Source organism: Heliangelus exortis, chromosome 16 (genome assembly GCF_036169615.1).
Source record: "Heliangelus exortis chromosome 16, bHelExo1.hap1, whole genome shotgun sequence".
NCBI lineage: Eukaryota > Metazoa > Chordata > Aves > Apodiformes > Trochilidae > Heliangelus > Heliangelus exortis.
Window position 1 is genome coordinate 9,625,594 of NC_092437.1, and position 21,426 is coordinate 9,647,019.

Below are 21,426 nucleotides of genomic sequence, written 5' to 3' on the forward strand. Positions count from 1 at the left end.
GAAATACTCTTTTGCATAATTTGCTTGAGCCACAATATCCCACCCTTGCAGATTAATGGTGATTTGTTAAGCTTTTGTAGAGAAGATAACAAACCAAGGATGCACTTTAAACAGTTTCATGTAATAACTCTGAGTTAGATGGAAATTAATATTAAATTAAATACTAAAAAAACCTGGAAAATGTCCATGTCTTTGATGATGGAAGAAAGGCATTTTCTAGAAACTGCCCTACTTCATTTGGGGAATAAGGCTTAATATTATTTTTTATAGCAGTAAAGTTATATTGTTATTTAATTCAAAACAATGAATTTTGAAGGAAATGCTGGTATAATGAGATCTTGTAAGCATGGGACTATAATTGTCTAGATGCAGAACAGTCACTGCCATTAGCTTTCTGCCTCCCATATGAAGTGCCAGCAGCACTGTAATGCACAGGAGGACCTTGGATCCAGGGTCATGGGCTACCTCTCAGTAGACTTCTGCCATCCCTGTATTCATAGTTCATTCCTTTAAGAGTTCTGCCCTAAAGATAAAGTTTGGTTTGTGACAGTTTTTCTGTAATTAGAAGCACTGCTGGCAGCTCCAGGGCAAGGGGTAAGAAAAAGATGAGGTACCATCCTCTTTCTACAGTCAGTAATTGACAAGGCATCAGGAATGCTATGATGAGAGCTATGTAAATTACTGCTATGATAATGAGCCAGAAATCCCATCAGCAGAAAAGGACCTGTCACCTCTAAGGCTGAGGTCAACACTTCTTAATTCTGTAGAATTTTGCCAGTTAAATGAGCATGTGTGTTTGGAAGGGTGATCCTTTATTACGTGGTGCCTAGGAGAGAAGAGCAACTGATTTATGTGAGAGTCAATACAGACAATGAGTACAGAATAATTCTGGTTGTTTGTGGTGTCTCTGTCTCTGCATCCCTATTGATAATTACCCTTAATATGTCTTTCCATCTCACTAATGCAGCTTTTTGAAGTAGCAAATTGCATGTATTTTGGTGAGACCTTGGCATGCCAAAATTCTGCTTCAGACTTGTGCTGTTATGCTCTTGACATTCAGACACAGCAGAGTTAGAGATCACCAAGCCCTTTGTCAGAACAGGGAGAGAAACTTAACCAGAAGGGGAAGAAGAGTGGAGGGAAGCTGGAGACTCTTAAAATTAAGAATGTCTGAAGATCTCTCCAGTGGGTACATCACAGGGGGAGCCTTGCTTTTGTGCTACTGGAAAGTAATCCCCATGTAGGAAGTAGTACACTGCCCTTGTAATCTGAACCTTTGAGAGTTTTACCTTTTCATCTATATGATGGGTGATGTCTCCTTGTCTTTCTGGAAGTTCTCCCATTCTGATGGAGTTACTCAGAAGGAACAGGATGTTTTTGTCACCCACTGGTCTTGTTTGTATCTTGCACAGACTTACAGGATAGGTACTCACTGAAGATTGCACAGTGTAACCAGTCCTCCTGCACTGCCTTTTGAAGTTGTATGATCACACATAGCTTTACAGTAATCTTCAATATGTAAAGAGGGTTTTACATTAGGAATGTTGATGTCAGAACTGTGCATTGGTTTGTCAAGGTTTGGTTAAGTGCCCTGAAGATTTTGTTCATTTATTTCTCATTTTGCTTAGCTTCTGCTTCCTTATCTGGGACACTAGCAGGAAATATTTTCTTTGTGGCTGAACTTGACTCCTAAAGCACCCAGCAGAACTTATGCCTTTGACCATGCTGAGGCTGTGACTTCTCCTGGCCCACAGCTGTTGCTGAGCAGGTATGGCTGCACCAGCCCAAACCTTTTGCAGAGTGACAAAGGTTTGTTAGGGAAACCCCTCTGCACTGGCTTCCCTAACAAAAGTGGAGCAAGCTGCTCCAGTGCCAGTGGAGGCTTGCAGCAGTTTGTTAGTTCTTACATTAGGTTAAAGCAAGAAGGATAACTTGGGTTTGGCTGCTGATGGTCATGACCAAAGCCAATCCCACAATGTAGTCAAGACCTGAGTGATGTTTCCATCAGCTTTATTACTGCTGAACTGCCTGTTAGGTTTTTTTTTGTTTAAAGACAAGCAGGCTGCCATTTTAACAGGAAAAAAGACAGTGTTGGAATGAAGCAGCTCTCTGTATTCATGTTAGTGGATGGAAAAGGCTTGACACTGAAGCCAGGTGTCTTGTCTTTAGAAAATTTGTGAGAAACCCTGTGCCCCACCCCTCCCTGAATATCAAGTCATGCTTCTCACTTACTGTACTCGCCACTTAACACTTACACAAACAGCAGCAGGGTGTTAGCCACAGGATGTTAAAGTAGAACCCTCAAGCCTCTATTAGTACACAACAATTCATTAGTCTAGCAAGTTCTCTTGTTGCTTTGGGCTTGATGCAACATGATCAACAGTCTTGCTTTGTTGGGCTATACTGGGCTTCAGAGGTAAGGTGTAAATCCAAAATCTAGTTTAGGCCAAGCATTGCAGCCCTGTCCTCACTGCCTCCTAAGTTTAACTTTGGTGTTTAAACTTTTAAGTTTAACAGTGTGTTCTAGTAAACAATGGATGCTCTCCAGAGTAAGTTTTAGAAAGCATGAAAAGATGTGTGGGTCCTGTAGCTTAAACATGCTCAGGTGAGTGGGTGATGAGGCACTTCAGGAAGCTCAGGTGGCTGTAAGGGAATTACTTAATTTTTGTGTGGTTAGTGTTTGGCTGTTTGAGTTACCTCACCCAGCTGCAATCAGGCTGCAGTTGCCTAATTGCACAAGCAGCAATGTTGGTACAAGGCAGAATATAGGAATGTGCAGCCAGGGACTGGTTGTGGAGGGAATTTTGGTTGATGTAATTGCCTGAGGAATCACACTCTTATTTCCATGTTGTATTGCTTCTTTAATACCTAGGCTGGAGAAAACCACAGGACAACTTTCAGTGTCAATAGACTAAAACAGGAAGATGGGCTGGTGTGATTCTCCAGAGCACAGAAAGTGAGCAGCTCTGCTCAGGCTGTTAGCAGAGAAGGAAGGGTTGCAGTCCCACTTTTAGTCCTCTGTCCCTGCTTTATCTGTCACCTGTAGTGCACTTAAACACAGCCACTTGGGATGTGGCTTGAATAAAGGCAAAAAGTTTTAAGAAGGTATCCTATATTGTGGTGATTTTGATGGTGTATCCAGAATTCTTTTCTTGGGATCATGAGTGTATAAAAGGCTGAAACAAACTCACTAGGAATGATGATGCCTCTATAAGCTTCCTTGGATATTTTTATTAAAAAACTTTCTCCTAAAAAACTTTTGTCTAATGGATTTTCTGTGGGAATTGCCAGCGCTTTAAAATTCAGGTGTCTAAATGCAATTCTCTGTGTTTTGCCTTTAAGTTGTCTTGAGCAGTTGTGCTCAAGATGCAAATTGGATGTTTTTTCTCTGAACACTCAGCTATTTAGACAAAGTAACCGTGAAAATATATCAACAGACAGAGCCTATTTACAATCCAGTATCTCACACTTTACTTTGTATAAGTAAAATTGGTTACTGTTTTAATACAAAACGGAGTTAAAATGGGCTTTTATTTAATTGGCAGAACTTGAAAGTCCAGCTTTATTTATGTAGGGAATTCCGAGCATCTGAATAGATGTACCACAAGTCATTGGCAATCTGAGACTGTTGCTTTTATTAAATTCTGGGGTGTTTTTCCACTCTAAATATTTTATTACAAATAAAAGCCCTGTTATATGTGAGCACTCAGTAACTGGCAATCAGCTGGGTTCACAGATGCGGTTAGGGCTCTTGCAAAAACTAAATTCAATCCAGTGTGTAAATGTGGTGGATGAAGTGTTAACTAAGCTATTTACTTTGGCTCTGTGTGGACCAGGGCTTTGGCAGCATATTTAGAGGTTTGTTCTTTGAACTGGTAGAGATGGGTCATTCTGGCCTGCAGTGTCTGAGGTGACTGATGATGGACTTGGATGGGAAGCTGCTGCATTGACAGATAGGATGAATGGCAAGAGTATTGCCTCCAAAGGGAACTCCTTGTGTGAATTTCTTGGCTAGACAGTAGGTGCTACTATTCAGCCTCTAATGAAAAGGCAGCTGAGAGGAAAATATTTAAGAGAAAATGGCAGCCTGAATGAATGGACTCCTAAATGCACCAGTCAGAGCACTGGCACGTAAGTGGTGTGGTCAATGTCCTTTTCTTAGCTGGTACAATTCCTGTGGCTGGATAGGGATGGTGGGCAAAGTTGTATCTAATCCTAGCTCCAAGTCTGCAAATATGGAGTACCTGCAATAAAAATAGTTGTTCCAGTTTTCAGAGGACTGTCCTGGTGGTAGGGTCCTAAGCTGTTTAATCATTTTTTTTGCAATGCAAGGGAGAAACCTGTGGCATTATTGAGAAAAAAACAGGTTGCAGAAACAAGTAGTGCTTCATGTCTCCCAGCAATGTAACTAGGTTAACTTCAGATGAAGGAAAGTAAAATTTTAGTTGTTTTTCATTAAAAAACATCAGAATGCTTTGAACAAACTGTTCTGATCTGTCATTTCCAGTAAAATTAAAACTTCAGTAACTCCTTTTAAGTTTTTCCATCTGTTTGCACCTCTAAAGAAAGAGCAAAGGGATACTAAAGCTACATTTTTAGCTTTGCTCTAGAATATACATAAATTAGAAACACAACTGCTGGCTCACTTTCAATGCCACCCTCCTAACAGAGCACAAAATGCTTGACCCGTCAGTTCTAAACAGCTCCAGGCAACAATGACCTTTGAATATTGCCTGTAGTTAAAGAGAGCCCTCTCCATCCTCATCCATACCAGGCAATACCAGCATGTCCTCACAAACATTCAAAACCAGTCAGAGGCCATGGGAATGCTGGGGAGGGCAGTCTGCTTGCTGGAGCCATTCAGTTCAGGGTCTGCTACCAAGCTTCACTCTATCTCAACTTCCCCTTTATGTTTAAAATATAATGGTCTAATTATTTGCCCTGATTCAGAGGAAGCTGGGGTTTAAGGCTGTGTGTGATATGATTGTGTTCTGCAAGAACATGTGTGCAGAGAAGAAATGCCACAATGAGAGGGAGCTTTTCTTTAGTCTGTCACAACAAAATAAATGTACATGAAGGGGAACTGTAAAACCCAGCTCTCTGGCTGGCTTGGGGCAGGAGGACAGGCGATATTTTTAGACTGTGCTCTTGTCTTGTACTTTGACCTGACAATATGGCATAATCTTCTACTTGTCTGAAAAGGAATGGGACAAGTTACTGTTGAGTACTGAGTGCAGTGAAGAATTTAGGCACCCAAAACTGGTGCTTTTTTGAATAGCACAAATGATTGAAGTCTGTAAAACTGGGTAGGAACCCTGACATGAATAAGCCTCAAGGATATTTCTGAGGTATTTTGTGGACAGAGGTTGGCTACAGACCACTCTGCAGTGGGCATGTGCTTTTCTGTAGAGGTTAGTGGTGTAGTGCTATGCAGGAAAGAGGAGAGAAAAAAACAAGTAAGGCACACCAGTGACATTGCCTGCAGGGAGATTCCTAGTTTGGTTAAAATTTTGGCATCATGTTTCATGATGAAATGAGGATTTTCTCCTGCCTGTCTGGATCAGTCTTTACTTACTACTTCATTGTAGTTTAGGAAAGATGTCTGGACAATGCTGTGTGCCATCCCCAGGAGCAGCAGATGGGGCACACTTTAAAGTGGTGCAGGCGTTGTTAGATTTGACTTGGTTAAGAAAACCAGCTCAGATCAGCTACTGTACTTCAGCAAGCAGCTTTTCATCAGCTAAACTGTTTGTTCCTGCTCAGGGCTAGTGATGAAAAATGTGCTTGTGAGGTTAATTTTTCTAATTCCTCTTTTAGACCAACATGTAAAGGATGTCCTTCCTTCCTTTTTTTTTTTTTTTTTTTTTTTTTTTTTTTTTTTTTTTTTTGTAAATAATTGCAAATACATGAGGCATATTTTGCAAAGTGCAGCTGTGTGTGCAACCCTTCTTTGCCTGCCTGCAAGTATCATCAGTGGTTGTGAGCACCAACTAAGGGTAAAAAGCACATGCAAAAGTGGCAGCTCTGAAGCCGTGCTTCTTTTCTGTGGTAGGAAGTATAACTGCATTGTGTTTCTTTCAAAAGAAAAAACCCAAAATAAAAAAACCACCACCAACAAAAACCCAACAAACCTGGCTCTAATTTAACAGCTTTTTTGACTAGTTAAATTTAGTCAAATGTTGAAATATTTCCTGCTATGTTGCCTGGAAATACCTCTCCTGTCCATGTCTTTTTTTTAAATCAGTGAGTGAAAAAGCCTGAGTACTTGGATGAGAAAGGTGCCCTAGGTGATGGGTAGTTTTTCACAAACTTAATCCCTCTACTTACTTATAGAGTGGTTGGTGGTCTGACCAGAGACCAGGGATCTTTTAGTCTTATTTACAGCATTATTCTTTAGTGGGTTACAAAATTGTAAGACAGACAAATATTTACTAAACAGTCAAAATATAGAAATGGCTGTCTCTGTAAACAGGTACTTCCTTTTCTCAGAAGACAGAGCATGACCTAACAAGCAAGTTTGTATAAAGAAAATAAATTGGAGACTAAACTTTGCTTTCACTGATTTCAGGAGGGATGATGTGTCACATTACCCCGTGGCCTTTTCTTGGGGAAAATGCAAATTCAGGTCAGCTTCCTTGAGATTCATTTTCCTTTCCATTTACCTGTAGAAGCTTAATCCTTTAGCTCTCAAACATATCCTAACTGCTGGCTTTATGAGGTGGGAGAATTCATAGCAGGGAGAGTTTGGTGTGCAGTTGGCTGCTTAGAGGCAGCTGAAGCTGCCATGAACCACAGCTTATTTGGTGTGCTCCCTTAGCACAGGGAGAGAGCTGACTCCATCAACATCAATGCATCCTCCTTTAGCTGAAAGGACTTGGGGCAGTCGGAGTTCCCTCTTTTTCTTCCCTTCTCCTCCCCCTTTCCCTTCTGGGATTCTACTCCTTTTCACCAAATCACATATTTTTCCAGGCATTTGAAGTTCTTGGAAACCTTTCACAGGCTACAGAGAAGCAGCCTCTCTCCGCAGGCTCCAGCGGTGAGAATCCTGAGACGTCAGAGCCCTTTGTGGGGTTAGTACCGCCTCCACGGAAAGCTGCCTTTCCCATTGTCACACCACAGGCACTTAAGCAGATTTCTCCCAGCAGGAAATTTCAAGCTCCAAAGGCCAGGAATGCTAAGGCTTGTGTGCTGCACCAGAGCCCCGTTTACTGGTTATGAAGGAGGAAAAGTTTTGTAAGAATTTACAACCCCAGCTAGAGAGCCCATGCAGAGGCTGCTGCCTGTAAGGAGCCTGAGGGGAGCTGACTATGGTTGTTGCACAAGTGGGTACCAGGAGAGTCTCATGAACTAGCAATAATTTTGGAATTTAAGTCTCTTGACTTGTGACTGCACTCATGTCTAGTATACCTGCATGGAAATTCTCAAATTTAGTTATTAGTACTTGCTGCCTAAAATCTGGAGCTGGTATGCCTGAATTCAGAGCAACTTCACTGGAATTTCTGGTAGTGGCTGCCAATCCCAATACTAGTTTTCTGGGTAAGGCACCTGCAGATTTCAGTGCTTCCCATTTTACCTCAGCTTTGAAGACTGATTACTCAGAAACCCATGAGTGCATGAACAGAACTGATGAAAATACTTCTGAGGACCTCCCTAAGGTGAAGCATCTAGTTTTGTCATTTTTATTGGTTCTTTTGTAGTTCTGAATTTTATCAGTTGAAAAAGTACAATTCTCTTCAGTCAGCTTGCACTCTTGGGTCCTTTTAAACTGAAGAATCAAGCACAAATATTTATACATTAAGTGTGCATTTGAGAGTTTGATTTGATACACAACCTAATAGAAACTCAGCATGTGTAAGTCAGAGCACTTAATACTCTTCCCTCCACTTGTTAGCCATTTATAATACACATGAATTGAGACCAGACAGATGCATCCTTGAGAAGATATGCACAGAACCTCAGTCTAGATCCAGAGTCCGATGCTAAAAGGGCTTGTGAGACTCCTAAGGGTACATATCAGCTGGACACAGGCAAAATGTTCCTACTGAAATAAGACCCTGGGATTTTGTTACATTTGCTCTGTAGATCAAGTTTGTGGGTCACCCGAGATCATGGTATTTGGGCCCAGTGTATATTCACAATGTAATTTAGAACAAGTGTCAATGAACCTGATGACAGTAAGCTGGACAGGTCTGTTTCACTTAGCTCAGAGATTCAATCTAAGCTTGAAAATTTATATTATTCATTATAATCACAAACTTAATTGGAAGACTATGGGCCAGGTTGTGAGGTGGGTCTACTCACATGCAATCAATTACATTAATATGGATTTACACCCCTGCACATTTTGACACATACTCACTTTAACTAAAATTGCTAACACTATGGCTCTGAAATGACCATTTCACATTTCATATACTCAGAAACTGAGTAGCCAAGAAAAGATCCAAGTTGTTGGTGGTTATTTTTTTTAATCTTTTACCTATTCTCTAGTCTTTTACCTATTTAATTCTCTTACCTATTAGCTGCTGAGACAATAGCACTGGTGAAATCCTAGCTTATGTTGCAATTAATGTAAAAAAAAATCCCTAGACTTTAATGATACTAGATTTTATTTTACATTGTTCTCTCTCTTTTGTGTTTAGTGTTTAATGTATTATGACACAGGCACTGAAAAAAGGAGAGAAAGGAGAGAATAACCTACCAAAGTTCTTTAGTTGACATGGGGATCTTGAAATGTTAACTGAAAAAATCCCAGTATTTGCTACAGTTACATTCACCATCCAAGCTTTACTACGTGATGTTTCCAGTGACTCTGTTTCATCTTCCTCTTGAAAAAGGTGTACTTGTGTAGAGCCTGACACCTTATTAAACATTCTCTGGTATTGATAGGATCTTAGTAGCTGGAGACATGACTAATCTAGAACTGACTGCAGTCTCCAGGCTTCTATCTGTTATGGACACAGTGAATGTAAAGTAATATGGGTCAAATCCTGAATTATTTATGTGTTGTTTACTGGGCCCTTGCTCCTGAAGCAAACTTTTGTTGAAGTAACTTAAAGGCTAAGGAGACACAGACTTGTCAGGATTTATGCATAATAAACACGTAAGAGCAATGAAGTAAAACACAGTATTCAAACAAATGATGTGCTGAAAGCATTCTGAAGAGTTCTGCAGTGTAGTGAGATGATCAAAATCATCTCATGATTATAGAGCAAGGAGAAAGACATGAAGAGGCCAGTAAAAGGGAGAATATTCCAAAGGCTTGAGAGAATTAGGCACATAAATTTCTTAATGTCCTTTGAGAATCTAAACAAATACAGTTTCTGTTGATATTTAAAAGGATCTGCAGCCACACAGGGACAAGTATTCACAGAAGAGCATGCTTAAGCTGTGGGTCTCCAAAGAAGTGGAAGGTTTTTTAAAAGTCAGTAATATTCAAAGTGATTTAGGGAGAGAAGGAGAGAAGGCAAAGGGAGAGCATGAAAAGAGATATGAGGTATGGGAGATAAAAAAATAAGTAGAATTGAGTCCTGAAAGGATTTCAAAGGTGAAAAATGTAGCTTTTGTTAGGCCCTGAAATTAATTGGGATCTTCTGACCTGCCTGAAGATGCAAATATTAGTGACTGAGGGGAGGAGGAGATAGCAGAGGTCAGGGCAAGGGTAGAAAAGGGACAATGGTGTCTTTCACTTCACAAAGTTTTTTTTTTTTAATTCAAGTTAATTAAAACAAACTCTCCTTAAGAAAGGGATCTCTTTTTGGAGTGAGGAACCCTGCAACTTAGTTCACTCTCACTTCCCTTTGATTTCACCTTCTGTCACCAGTCAGTGTATGCATTCATTTGGTACCTTCTGTTGTAGTTGCAGTATTCAGGTGTAAACATCAATACACTGGAAATACAGATACAGTCTGGGATCTTTTTGCATCTTTCTGTATAAATTACTTTTTCTGGGAAGTGCTGCTAGATTAATTGTGATGAGTCCCAGAATACTACTGTGCTGAGAATGTCTGTGCACATGAATTTTGCATGTGTCAATTTGCAATGCCCTCGAGTTTGTAGCACCCGTGCTGAGACACAGTCAGTGCTTCACTTTTAGAAATTATTCTGTAACATTCATTGCCCTGGAACTTTTTATTTGCTGAGGCTGTGAAACTGGTACAGGCAAGGAGGGTGGTCTAATCTGAATTTGTCACCCAGGCTGTCTCTTGGTAGAGAGGCATTTCTAGAGGGTCATTCAGCCTTTCATCTAAAATGTCACTCCTAGATTGCAGTGACTCATCCTCTGAAGTTGCCTACCCTTTGCTTTTTGTTAGAGAGGAACCTGTATCACCAGCTTGGGGTAGGCTTCAACTTTTAGGTGGGTGCAATTAGCTGAGGTGGATCCTAGCCACGGAGAGTTGTTGACAGGAACTATTTGGTGATGGGTCCAGGTCAAGAGAGTCAAAGTAAGTAAAAAGTAATTGGAATGTGTGACTCTCTCAAGAACCACTGAAAATCCCAGTGTTATGCAATGCCTTTTTTTTTTTTTTTTTTTTTTTTTTTTGCAACTGTTTTTCGTTAACTTTGATATTATAGACAGTTAAACACTCGATGGCAAGACAGATGTAAGATAAATCAGCTAAGTGTGGCCATAACTGCAGGAGCCTTAAAATGCAGGATTGGTTAAGGACTAATCAGTTAAATTTTTGGAAATCTCAGGCATATAACTTACATAAGCAGTGACTTTCTCTCTTATGCAGTGTATAAAGAAATAAACCGGTTTATTTATTCAAGCATTTTAATCATACCTATGATTACATAATTTTAAACAGCTGAATTTATGAATGCTTCCCTGTTGTTCACTTGGTATTTATCAGGGTTTTCCAGATGTCAGACTAAGACATGGGGAAGAGGTTTCAGATTGCCAAGATCAGCGCTTAGTTAATATTTATTAAATTGAGAGTATCAGTGGAGGTTTTGTAATATGTATAGATATATTTATTACTTATGTATATATAAAATTATAAAATACACCTGATAGTATGCTTCAGATAAAAGGAAATACCTCCCCTGTGATACATCTGGATTTTACAGCTGGAGCTGCATTTGTTTTCTGACGGTCTTTCCAGTTTCACCTGAGATGGAGTCTACTTTTTTCTTTGGAAATGCTCTTGCAGTCTTCTGTGGGAAGAGATGATTCATGCTGTAACATCCATGCTTTTGTGTGTGTGAAGTGATTGTTATTCTAAATCACAACAATGGAACAGAAAAAAAAAATCTTAAGGAAGTGTGGGGTTGGGGGTGGAGATGTGGCGTATGAACAAAAAAGACATTTTCCCCAGGGATATGGGAGTAATATCTCTAAGGACAGATTTTAGTATTTGCTTTCTAAAATATCAAAGTGAATATCACATAGCATAGGTGATCATATAAGTAATTAGTCTCATTTTTGTGTCTAACATAGCCCAGGATTATGCAAGGGCTGTAACCTTTGGAAAAGAAGTGCTACTTGAAAATTGTACAGTAGAGTCTGTCTGACCTGACCTCCTGCTTAGCAGTAGGCAGTGATGCCAGCTTACAGCTTGGACTGCATGAACTGCCTGCAGAGAGTGTGTTTTATATTCTGTAACCTACATGACTTTTTTTTTTTTTTTAAATCATCTTGTTTGGTAATAGTTCCTTTTCAGGGGATAGATCAAAAAATAGGTACCAATAATCTTTGATGCTTTAAAGCCAATTTGATACACAGGAAGCCTGAAATTAGGGCTATAAAAGATATTTTTAATGCTATTTCCTCTTACTAAACACCTCTGCCTACCAGACAACTGCCTGTTCAGCTGTTTGCTGATGAATTAATTTGGTGGCAGCTCTGAGCTGCTTTTTGCAGAGCTGCTCATTCTCACAGCTGTTACTCTATTGTTTAAGAGGATCGAGAGAAAAATATTCTTCATAGGTAAAATAGTCTGTGCAGGAATTTCAGTATAATTCACTAATCTGATGATGAAGTTCATTCTTTCTTAGACACTGATAATTTAAAATGCATTTTTATATAATCTAATATAGTAGCCTGTGTTTGGGCAGTGGGTGAATGTGGGACTGCCAGTTTACAGGGTAAGAGATACAGTAATATGCTCCTTAAAAGCAGAGGAGTTGCTTCAGCCTTGCTTCATTTCACATGTGTAATGCTTGTGATGTCACAGGAGTTGCTTCTCATTTCCAGTATTCTAACTGATATTTCACAACAGAAAACCTGGATCAGGCCCAGTATTCTGCATGTACATTTTGGCTTTTGTCCAGGAAGATGTTAGCAAGCCAGTTGTCTGAATTTACACATGGATGACACAATCTGTCATTAAAAATCCACCTGTCTTAAGGATGGAAGTCAGTAGATCTTGGTTAACAGTGCACAGTACTGCAGATCTCTTGAGGAACAGAACTGAAGCAGGTTCACCTCCAGTTGAAGTGACTTGATTACCAATTAGTTGGTGACTCAAAACTGTGTTAGCATTTCGTGGAAGATCTGCACTTGGTTATTTACAGCATGTTTAAAGGAAATGCTGAAAGCGTTTTCTATAGAAATTTACACTTGGTTTGTTATGAATGGGGAAAAAAAAGTTGTGGGATTTATTTTGTATAAATTGTCAGGTGTAGTTATTGTTACATTATTTTGAGATTATTTATTGCATTGTCTCTCAGTCTTCAGTGCAGGTGAGAACTGCTGTTCACATCTAGGATGCAGGATCTTTCTATTTCCTGTCATTTGGGTTGAGCTTTGGCTTATAAACTGCTATGTGATAGAAAGCAAAAGAACATGATCAGGATGACAAGGTTCAATGCTAACAATTGAGTAACATGAGCAAGGATGCACCTGCTCTTAAAACACAAACTTCAGCAAACATTCATTTTAAATAGACTGTTTCAGTGGAGCTGTGTTCCCACAGGACTTCCAGGCTGCTTTGCTTAAGACAATGGAATTTTTTTGTTTCTCTCTTGTAGTGCTGTGGAAGCAAACGCTTATCCAGCAGCCACCTTTAGTGGCAACACTCTTGAAGTGATGCAAAAAACCCCAGACTTGCAAGTCCTTGTTCAGTTCTTTATTACAAGTTTTACATTGTATTCTCAGAGACAGATCAATGCATGGCCCCCATGCTGTAGTTGCAAGGTGAAAATGCTTGTGATGGTCAAGTGATGAAATCCATTTACCACGTCACTTTTTCATGTGTCACTGTGAGCATGTTTGCTTAAAGCCAAAATGTCTGCTCTTGCAAGAAGCTTTAGATGATTGCACAAGTGTGAAACAATTAATTTTAACACTGAAAATGGTAGGCTTATCTAGATTCCTACATTGTTCCGATTCAATCCTGCTCACTGATTATTTAAAATTCTCACTTGTGTCTAAAGAGCAATATGAAATTCCAGCCATATGTTGAGAAAACGAGTTTCACAGGATTGTGCTTTCAGATATTGCTCCTGCTGGGTATGGTAGCCAGTTGACTCATGGTTGTTTATCTGTTTCTGTTCTCCCTTTCATTTCCCTCAGGGTTATGCACAGTTTGCCTGCCTTGCTGTTTGATCAGAAGTCTCTTGCTATTTCTGAATATTTGAGGAAGTATCTGGCTTAGACATGATTTTTGAGAAAGGAGAATAGCAAAACTGTCACTGCTGCATCCCAAGTGTTTGCCATGTGTTATGCTACACAAAAGGTGATAAACACTGAGTTTCTTTAAGTTAAGGTTACAAGTCAATGTTCAACAAGGGCCATTTCAAAAATGTGTAATAATTTCAGATGCTTCTGTCTGTTTCATGTGAGAACAACTCACAATTAGCAGATTGATTCTTTAAATTATACTTTGTGCTTTTGTGGTTCAAAGGTGTGGCAAAGACACTGAAACGGTTTCATTGCAGCAGTAGATTGTAAGGATGGTGAACTGAAGAAAAACATCCATATGAAAAAAGGGCCATTGAAGAGTTTTTAATTACTGAAGTGAAATTTTATACTGCATTCTAGATTTGTAATGTGTTTGTATTGGTATTTATTGGAAGGAATTTACCCAACATGACACGATACAGAAAGGAAGAATTTTGCTCTGCTTATTCTAATTTGTCATAGGTTTGCTTGAATCCTGCAAGATGTTTGTATTGAGACAAACTATAAACTGTGTCTATGGATGACATCAGGAGCATCAGCCATGGTCTGCTGGTTCAGAAGCAACTGACCTCTAGGGCAACAAGTCACAGTGTGGACAAAAATGTTATGTTGATGCAGGAGCTGAATTTTAAACAAAACCAAATAATCTTGAGCTGTTTTCCTAATTTTTAGCATGTATGTATGGAAGATGAGACCTTCACAGGCCTTTATCAGGAGAAGGAAAATTTGCCAGCCAGGTGTGCCATTTTTTTCCCCTGCATGGTGCCCTGACCTGTTTTCATTCTGCAGTCGTGGGCTCTATCAGTCCTTCTCTCCTCTGGTCTGCAACCAACTTGGGTTGCTCAGAGACCTGACCCAGTGTGAGCACAGCTGAACAATATGAGTGGCAGGAGAGCAAATGCAGCGTAACAAGGAAATGTCATGTTATCTGCCATCTTTTTTTGGTGAAATTTTTAACCTGAGCAGCATACAGCAAGCAGAAAGAAGGGAGCAGATTCTCCTTTTGTTGCCTGTCCATATCTTTCTAAGCTCTTCAACAGTGTCTTGCTGGTCTGATGTGTGATTGCTGTTTCAGTGTCATGTGGATCATAAGCTGCTGTCCTCTGAATCCCCAATAGTTTGTAAGCATAAAAAACAAACACCATGGCACAGTAGAGTTCTGCTTTTGTTTGTGGTGGGGAGGTGATTATGGTTGTCCTGCTGTGTCCTAGGAATGATTTTCAGACTCCCCAAGTCCTACAAGTGTTTTTCAGGAGCTTTTGAGAAAGCTGACCCCTATGCTTCCACTTAGCACTTGAGGATAGTGAGTTCATTTTTGTAAAGATGGAAAGTTCCAGAAGAAGAGAGTTGCACTGAGGAGTCATTCCTCATGGAAAATGTCAAGGACTAGACCCCTTGAACTCCATATGTAGGATATGTAGAGTGTGAAGAGGTTGGAGCAGCCAAAGAGAGCATTTGCCTCAGTAACCTTTTAGGTCACCAGAAATGCCTTTACCCCCTCATTTATTTCCTCTTTAGTAACAACATGGTTTGGAATATAAAGGAAATTGGCATGGTCAATTTTCTGATCTTCTCTACCACCCTTTCTCTTTTCTCATCAGCTTTGTCATGTCCTGGCCAAAATACTTATCTGATTTTTCCAGATAAATCAATAAGTCTAATAAAAGATCATACCACTCTTTGTAGCTCTGTGTCTCAGAGCTGCATACTACTTGTGTAATTGGTGTTAGAGTCTGTGTCACCAGGTAAACAGAGGGATGGTGTTGGTACAGGTGAGCACAAAAAAAATCCCTTCAAAAGCTTGGAAAACACTGACCTAAATGACTGAACAACATCTATGGGAAAAGTGCACTTTTTCCAAGATAGAAACATTTTTGAAGGAAAGTGATGTTGTCATGTGAACAGGGAATGCAACATTAGCTTTATGAGCTGCCCTTTAATAGCTTGTGTTTATAATGGGTTTTAATTTGAATGAGAGCATTGCGAAAGACTGCACAGGAGAAGGCATTGAAAGGTGGGGAAAAAACAGTTCTGCATCTGCTAAGTGTTGTGCTGGGGAGAGATTTCATTTTGTAAAGCAGAATTCTCAAGATATTTTGGTTCCAGAAATTTAAACTTTCTTGTTTTATTATTACTGAAGAGACTGTTGTTCATGCATATCAAGACAAATCAAAGGCTGTAGGATATTTGACAAACCATATAGAAAGTTGGCTGCCTCTTTCCCTCATGTCTTTCATCATTTCTACCCTCTCCCTGCTTTTATGCCTTTCTCATTTTTTGTTTGTTTCTTCTCTGTCTTTTTCTTTCTTTCTCATGCTGACATTAAATGATCTTTCCAGACAAGCATCACAGAAAAACTGTTTTATAGATTAACAGAGACTCTACTTCTTTATTGACTAGCCTGTAAGCTAATGTGATTTGCACTTCTGTTTACCAGCTTTCTATTATTAGATCCATCATATTGGGACTGATATCCAGGTACCTATTAGTCACCAGTGAAGCTGCTAATTGTGTAGATTAAATAACCATTCCAACTGGATTTGTTGTCTTAAAGCAGATATGATTAAAGCAAGGAAAAGAGTCTGCCTGGCTTATCTTTTGAGAATGAGTGACTTTAATCTGATGTGCTACCTCATAAAAATCAGATGCCTGATTATTAATGCTCAGATGTCTCTCCCACCACTGAAATGGGAGGGCAACAGCTATTCCTGTCAATCCTCCTGCCACTTGTCATCATGCTGAACACTTCATGGCAGTTCCTTGACTGTTGCCAACGTGCTGGGCAGTTCCTGGCCAAATTATTGGCAAAGTGGACTGACTGGTTCTTACCAAATGCCTTTTCCACCAGTGGCACATGTCCTGTCCCTTTAATACCAGGAATCTCTCTTTCAGACTTCTTTGTCCACTCAACCTGTTCCAAGCTCCCTATCTAGCTGGAATCCAGCCAGGATCCCCTTCCTGTGTAGCAATACAAGAGGAGCAATGTGGTTATAGTCCTTGAAATTTTTTCAAAAGCAAGTTGAAAATCCTGGGCTGAAAACAAATGAAGGGTTTCTGTGCCTCGTGAATTAATCTCTTTTTTATTAGTGCCTGTCCTGTAAAGTGTGAATGGCTGACAAGTGACAAGAGAGCCATGGCTAAGGAGAAACACAGATGTGCCCATTTTAGTGCTGGAAGTCAGAGGGACACGTTCACTGTCTTCCAACCAAAATAACAGAGGCAAAGACATTCTATAAGCTCCAAGTTTGGTTCAGCAACAGTGCTTCTTATCAGGTTGTAAACTGCTACCAATCCCAACAGGCAAAAGGAAAAAAGAAAAAGCTGAGTGTGCATCAGCTGACATGGCCATTGCTCAGGAATAGTCCAACTTTTAAAAGCCTTTTATTATCAGGCTGTAACAAAGCTGCTTTGTGCCATAAACACAAAGACATGACCTACTTCCCCTCTCTGTCTCAGGTGGGTAAGAAAAGTTGCTTTCTTCCCTGTTTGCAGCACTCCCCAGGCCTCACTCCTTTGTGTGGGAGGCAAGTTAGAAATCTCTAACGAGAGCAGAGAGCAAAGCCCTCTGCCCTTCTGTGCATGGGTCATGTGGTTTATTATAGAAGATTTTCTCCTCACTGATACTGACTTTGGTCTCACCTGTGGGTATTTGCAACTCTCCTGGCTAATGCCTATGAAAGGTATAATTCCCTACTCTCCATTCAGAAATTCCCTTTAGCCAGTAATTGCAAAAATAGTGTAGAGTTTAGGTAGAAATGCCACAAAGTGTGCTTTACTAAATTCTCCTGCTGGATCAAATATGTTGCAAGTATAATGCAGGTAGATCCCAACCTCTAGGAGCCAAAATTAAGCTTTGAAAGCTGATACTTGGATCACTATTTGTATCTGACCTGGTGTCCCAGACACCGTCTGGCAATTTCTGTTTCCCTTCCCCAAGTATTGAGTCTGTTCAACTTGTCCATAACCCTGGCTCATAGCCCTGACGTGCCCCAGCTCCAGCAGCATGAATGTCTTTTTGTCATTCTTTGCAGTCCTTTTTGCTGATGTATGTCATGATGTGCATCAGGCATGCTGCCTCCCAAAGCTGAACCAGCTGCATCTTAGAGAGAGGGAAAACCTTCAAAGAAAAAACAAACAGACCCTTGCTGTGGTCTCTTGGTAGTAACAGGTAATTAAGTCTAAAAGTTTTAACAGAGGGAAGTCATTTATGGCCAGGCAAAACCCAGCAACATTCTAGGAAATGTCTTTTGTGTCACCCTGAACTCAACCCTGAGAGCTCTGGTGGTGTTATGGTAAATGTTTACATTTTCCAGTATTAAAGGTGATCAGCTGTGTTGATGGGAACCCCAAGGATATAAAAGAGTGAAACCAAAATGTCTCAGGCCATGTGAACATAATCCTTTTTATCTCTGCAGGCATTTCTTCACCGGATCCGCCAGAATGCTGTGGACAAAGCTGAGAAGTACATAACAGAGGAGAATGTTAAGGTATTTCTTCTACCTTCCTCATTTTCTTGGTAGGGGAAATGATACATAATGAAAGGCTAGATTCAGGGATATAAATATCAAATATCCTCATGTCATATTGACGCTTATTATTAAACTGGTTCCCTAAGGAAACAAGGCTCATGCTGACAGTTTATCTGTCAATCTGTTTGCCCATTTGGATAGCTGTCATCTTCCAGCAATTTTTCATCCTACCAGCCAATTTCAGTAAAATTTGACAACAGTGTAGTGTTGTCAAAGAATACTAACTTTTGGCACGATTTGAGTCATGATGGGTAGAAGACAGAGAGGCCTTTTCAGTGCCTCTGAGAGGAAAGGAAGGGAATGCACAGCCCTTGTCTGCTTTGCTTGACAGTATTCAGTTAGCCAACTTGCATCTGCTGTCTTACAAATCTGTGATTGATGGGGCTTATGAGAAGGAGGCAGGAATATTACTTTGGGTTCTATCAGGTAAGAATTTGCTTTCTTGTGGGAGGACTGAGCAACAGGAGAGCCTTGCAAGAGGAAGTTTCTTGAATGAATTTTGCACTGGAAAGAGATACAAGGCATAGAGCACAGAACTGAGGTATTAGCTTCTCCAGTGCCTATGGTCACAGGAGGCTTGTTGGTTATTTTCATAATTACAGGCAACACTTTCTTCTAGTAATTTGGCTTTAAAACCCTCTTCCTACACGTATGTGTGTGAAACCAAAGCCACCTATACATGTATGCAAGTGAAACCTGACAGCCAATGGCATAGTGTGCAGTTTGTTTGCCATTAGAGGCTTACTTACTGGGCTTGTGTTTGATCATCATGAAGCTTGTAAATCAGCAGCAGCTTTGCCCTTTACACTTGTGGGTGCAGGGCACAGGAATAATAAGTGAATAAGCAGCCAGTGCTGGTGCTGCTGATGTGTCTCCCCAAGGCTGGTTCCTCTGTTTCACAGAGGATTATGACCTGAATGTATAGAGATCCTGGCAGAGGTTTAGCCCCCATTTTGCTGATCATTCTATAAAATAGCAGTACTGTAGTATCAACTGATTGGCAACAGCAAGGGGCCTTGGCAGCTCTGTGGAGTTCAGCCTCTTGCTGGCTTCAAATTTGTAAGTCCCTGCTCCCTAGAAACTTGCCATCTAGAGTCTGAAGTACGTTTGGGGTGGTCAAAGAAATGAGTGGTGTTAGATCTTGGATGCAGAGAAGTGTGCAAAAAGTAAGGTCTGCATGGGAAATAAACCCACACAACCACTTACCAATCTGTTAAACAGCCACAGATGTTGATGAAAGTTGTTATTCTATCATTATTCATATATCAACAAAATGTATGTTAATTATGACTGCCATATAATTGGGTAGAGTGCCCACAAAACCGGTGCAGAAGAATCCATACTTTCTTTGCTGATGTAAATTTATTTGTATGTGAAATTTCACCACAGCCCTCTGGGGAAGCACCACTTCATCTTTGTGTCAGTCTTGAAGTGCCTTCGGGGGGGTTTTTTGAGGGATCTCATTTTTTCTCTTTATTACAATGCCTAATTTTCACTCACAGAGCTTCTCTTCAATAAGAAAGAGCCTACACCTATTGGTGGTGAAATACAATCACAAACCACAATTTTCCTGAACAGAGTCAGTTTTATCTCCTTCTCTAACTCACTTTTCTTCCTCCTCTAAATAAATAATTTTGTTGTTTCCTTAAGTTGAAAGACATTTTTTGTTTCTCCATTCTATTCCTTGCTGGTAGAGGCAGGACAAGCAAGATGGTATTGGGACTTCTACTAACTCTGCCTGCTAATGTTTTGTATCTTGGGTCTTCAGAGAGGTGAATGGCAGCAGCAAGGACAGTAGCAGAGACTGAATAAATGGTTTGTATAAATATAAGGAGAAGCCTGTCTTTCCCTCTGTTTTTTTCATGCAGCAGAAATGTCTAGAGGAAAATAGAGGGTATTCTGGCAGTCAGTCTCCTCTGAGCAAAAGGAGGAAGGACTTTTCTGAGGATAATTTGAGTTGTTGCTCCCAGTATTATTTTTGCAGGTTTCTCCTACAGCTGGCGCTAAGTGCTGGAGACTTCAGTAATCTTTGGCCACTGTATCCCCTTCCAGAAAGGCCACGCTGTGTCCTGTGCCAGGATGAGATTTTTCAAGTGCTCCAGTGACTAACAGCTGCAGTAACATCATAAAAATATTTTTAGTTTATTCACTGTGTCACACAGGAATAACTATTGATAGGTTAGTGTTGCACCCACTGATACAGTAACTTAAAGGCAGTACAACTTGACAGTGTACACAAGATGCCAGACAAAGTATCTGGCATGAGGCTTTTAAATGGTAACTGTGTATTAGATACAGAAACACAGGCAGTCAAGGTCTTACTGCTGCCTCGATTTTAAGTCATCTTATCTGCAAATTGGGGTTGCAAGCGGAGCTCTGCTGACCACCTCGGAATTCATTACATTACACAGATATTCCTTGGACTAAAAAATAGCCCCTCAAAGACTGCTCCTGAAGGAGAAAATCATCCCTGACAGATGTTTTCCTCTTTCTTGTTAATCCCCTTTTGGCACAGCTTCTGGCAAAGCCTTGCACACAGAGGCTACCATGTTATCACATCAGTTTCAGACATGTGACAACACCATCATATGCTCTGCTTGAACTAGCATGTGAAGCTTTCTGGAAGCAGTCAAATGGTCTGAACTCCCTGTCCTTTATTTTGTGTCAGAGCCCATAGGTACAAATTCAGCATGGTGAAATCTTTTAGTTTATTCAGAGCTAAAAAGTAGCTCTGAGGCACAAGTGTGCAGTAATGATGGTGCACACTGCTATATCTCTATTCCTGAAGTGAGAGGGGAGCAAAGACAAGGAAGATGTGACATGCAGCCAGCTTGCAGGAGGAGTTTGAGACTACAGCAGCTTTCAGCCTGGCAGTTCATTCCCCTTAGCATATGGATATTCAAGTCACTGGGGATCATTCAGCTGTGATATTGCACAGGTACCTTTTAGTACCTGTTGGAACTAGGGGCCTCTCTCCCATTACATACAACTTTTAGAACCACTGAGATCAATGAAAGGGAACTCTAAAATATTGCTCTTGTGGTCTGTAAGCATTTTACACTCTTCTGTTCTCCTACCAGTGAAGTGCTAGGTACCACGTGGCAGATATTTGGTCTCTTATTTACAGGTACATCTTTGTGTGTGATAGCTTCAAGTTCTGTTCATACATTAGAAAGAGATTGCTAATGCATGGGAAGGAAAGGCAAACCATTTCCTGCTTCTGTCTCTAGCAAAGGGAGTTTGGTCCTTGTGGTTCCATTGACCTGGCTG

The 21,426-nt window shown here is 40.3% G+C and overlaps 1 protein-coding gene across 4 annotated transcripts in view; it reads left to right on the plus strand.

Annotated features, from left to right (window-relative positions):
- Positions 1–21,426, plus strand: part of PREX1 (phosphatidylinositol-3,4,5-trisphosphate dependent Rac exchange factor 1) — a 138,003-nt gene that overhangs the window by 39,439 nt on the left and 77,138 nt on the right. For all 4 annotated transcript variants that reach the window (XR_011729131.1, XM_071760087.1, XM_071760088.1 and 1 more), the window contains exon 2: positions 18,043–18,114. Coding sequence is in view for 3 of the 4 variants with exons in the window: in XM_071760087.1 (XP_071616188.1) it covers positions 18,043–18,114 (72 nt within the window). In the remaining variant the exon portion in view is untranslated. The remainder of the gene's footprint in view (positions 1–18,042; positions 18,115–21,426) is intronic.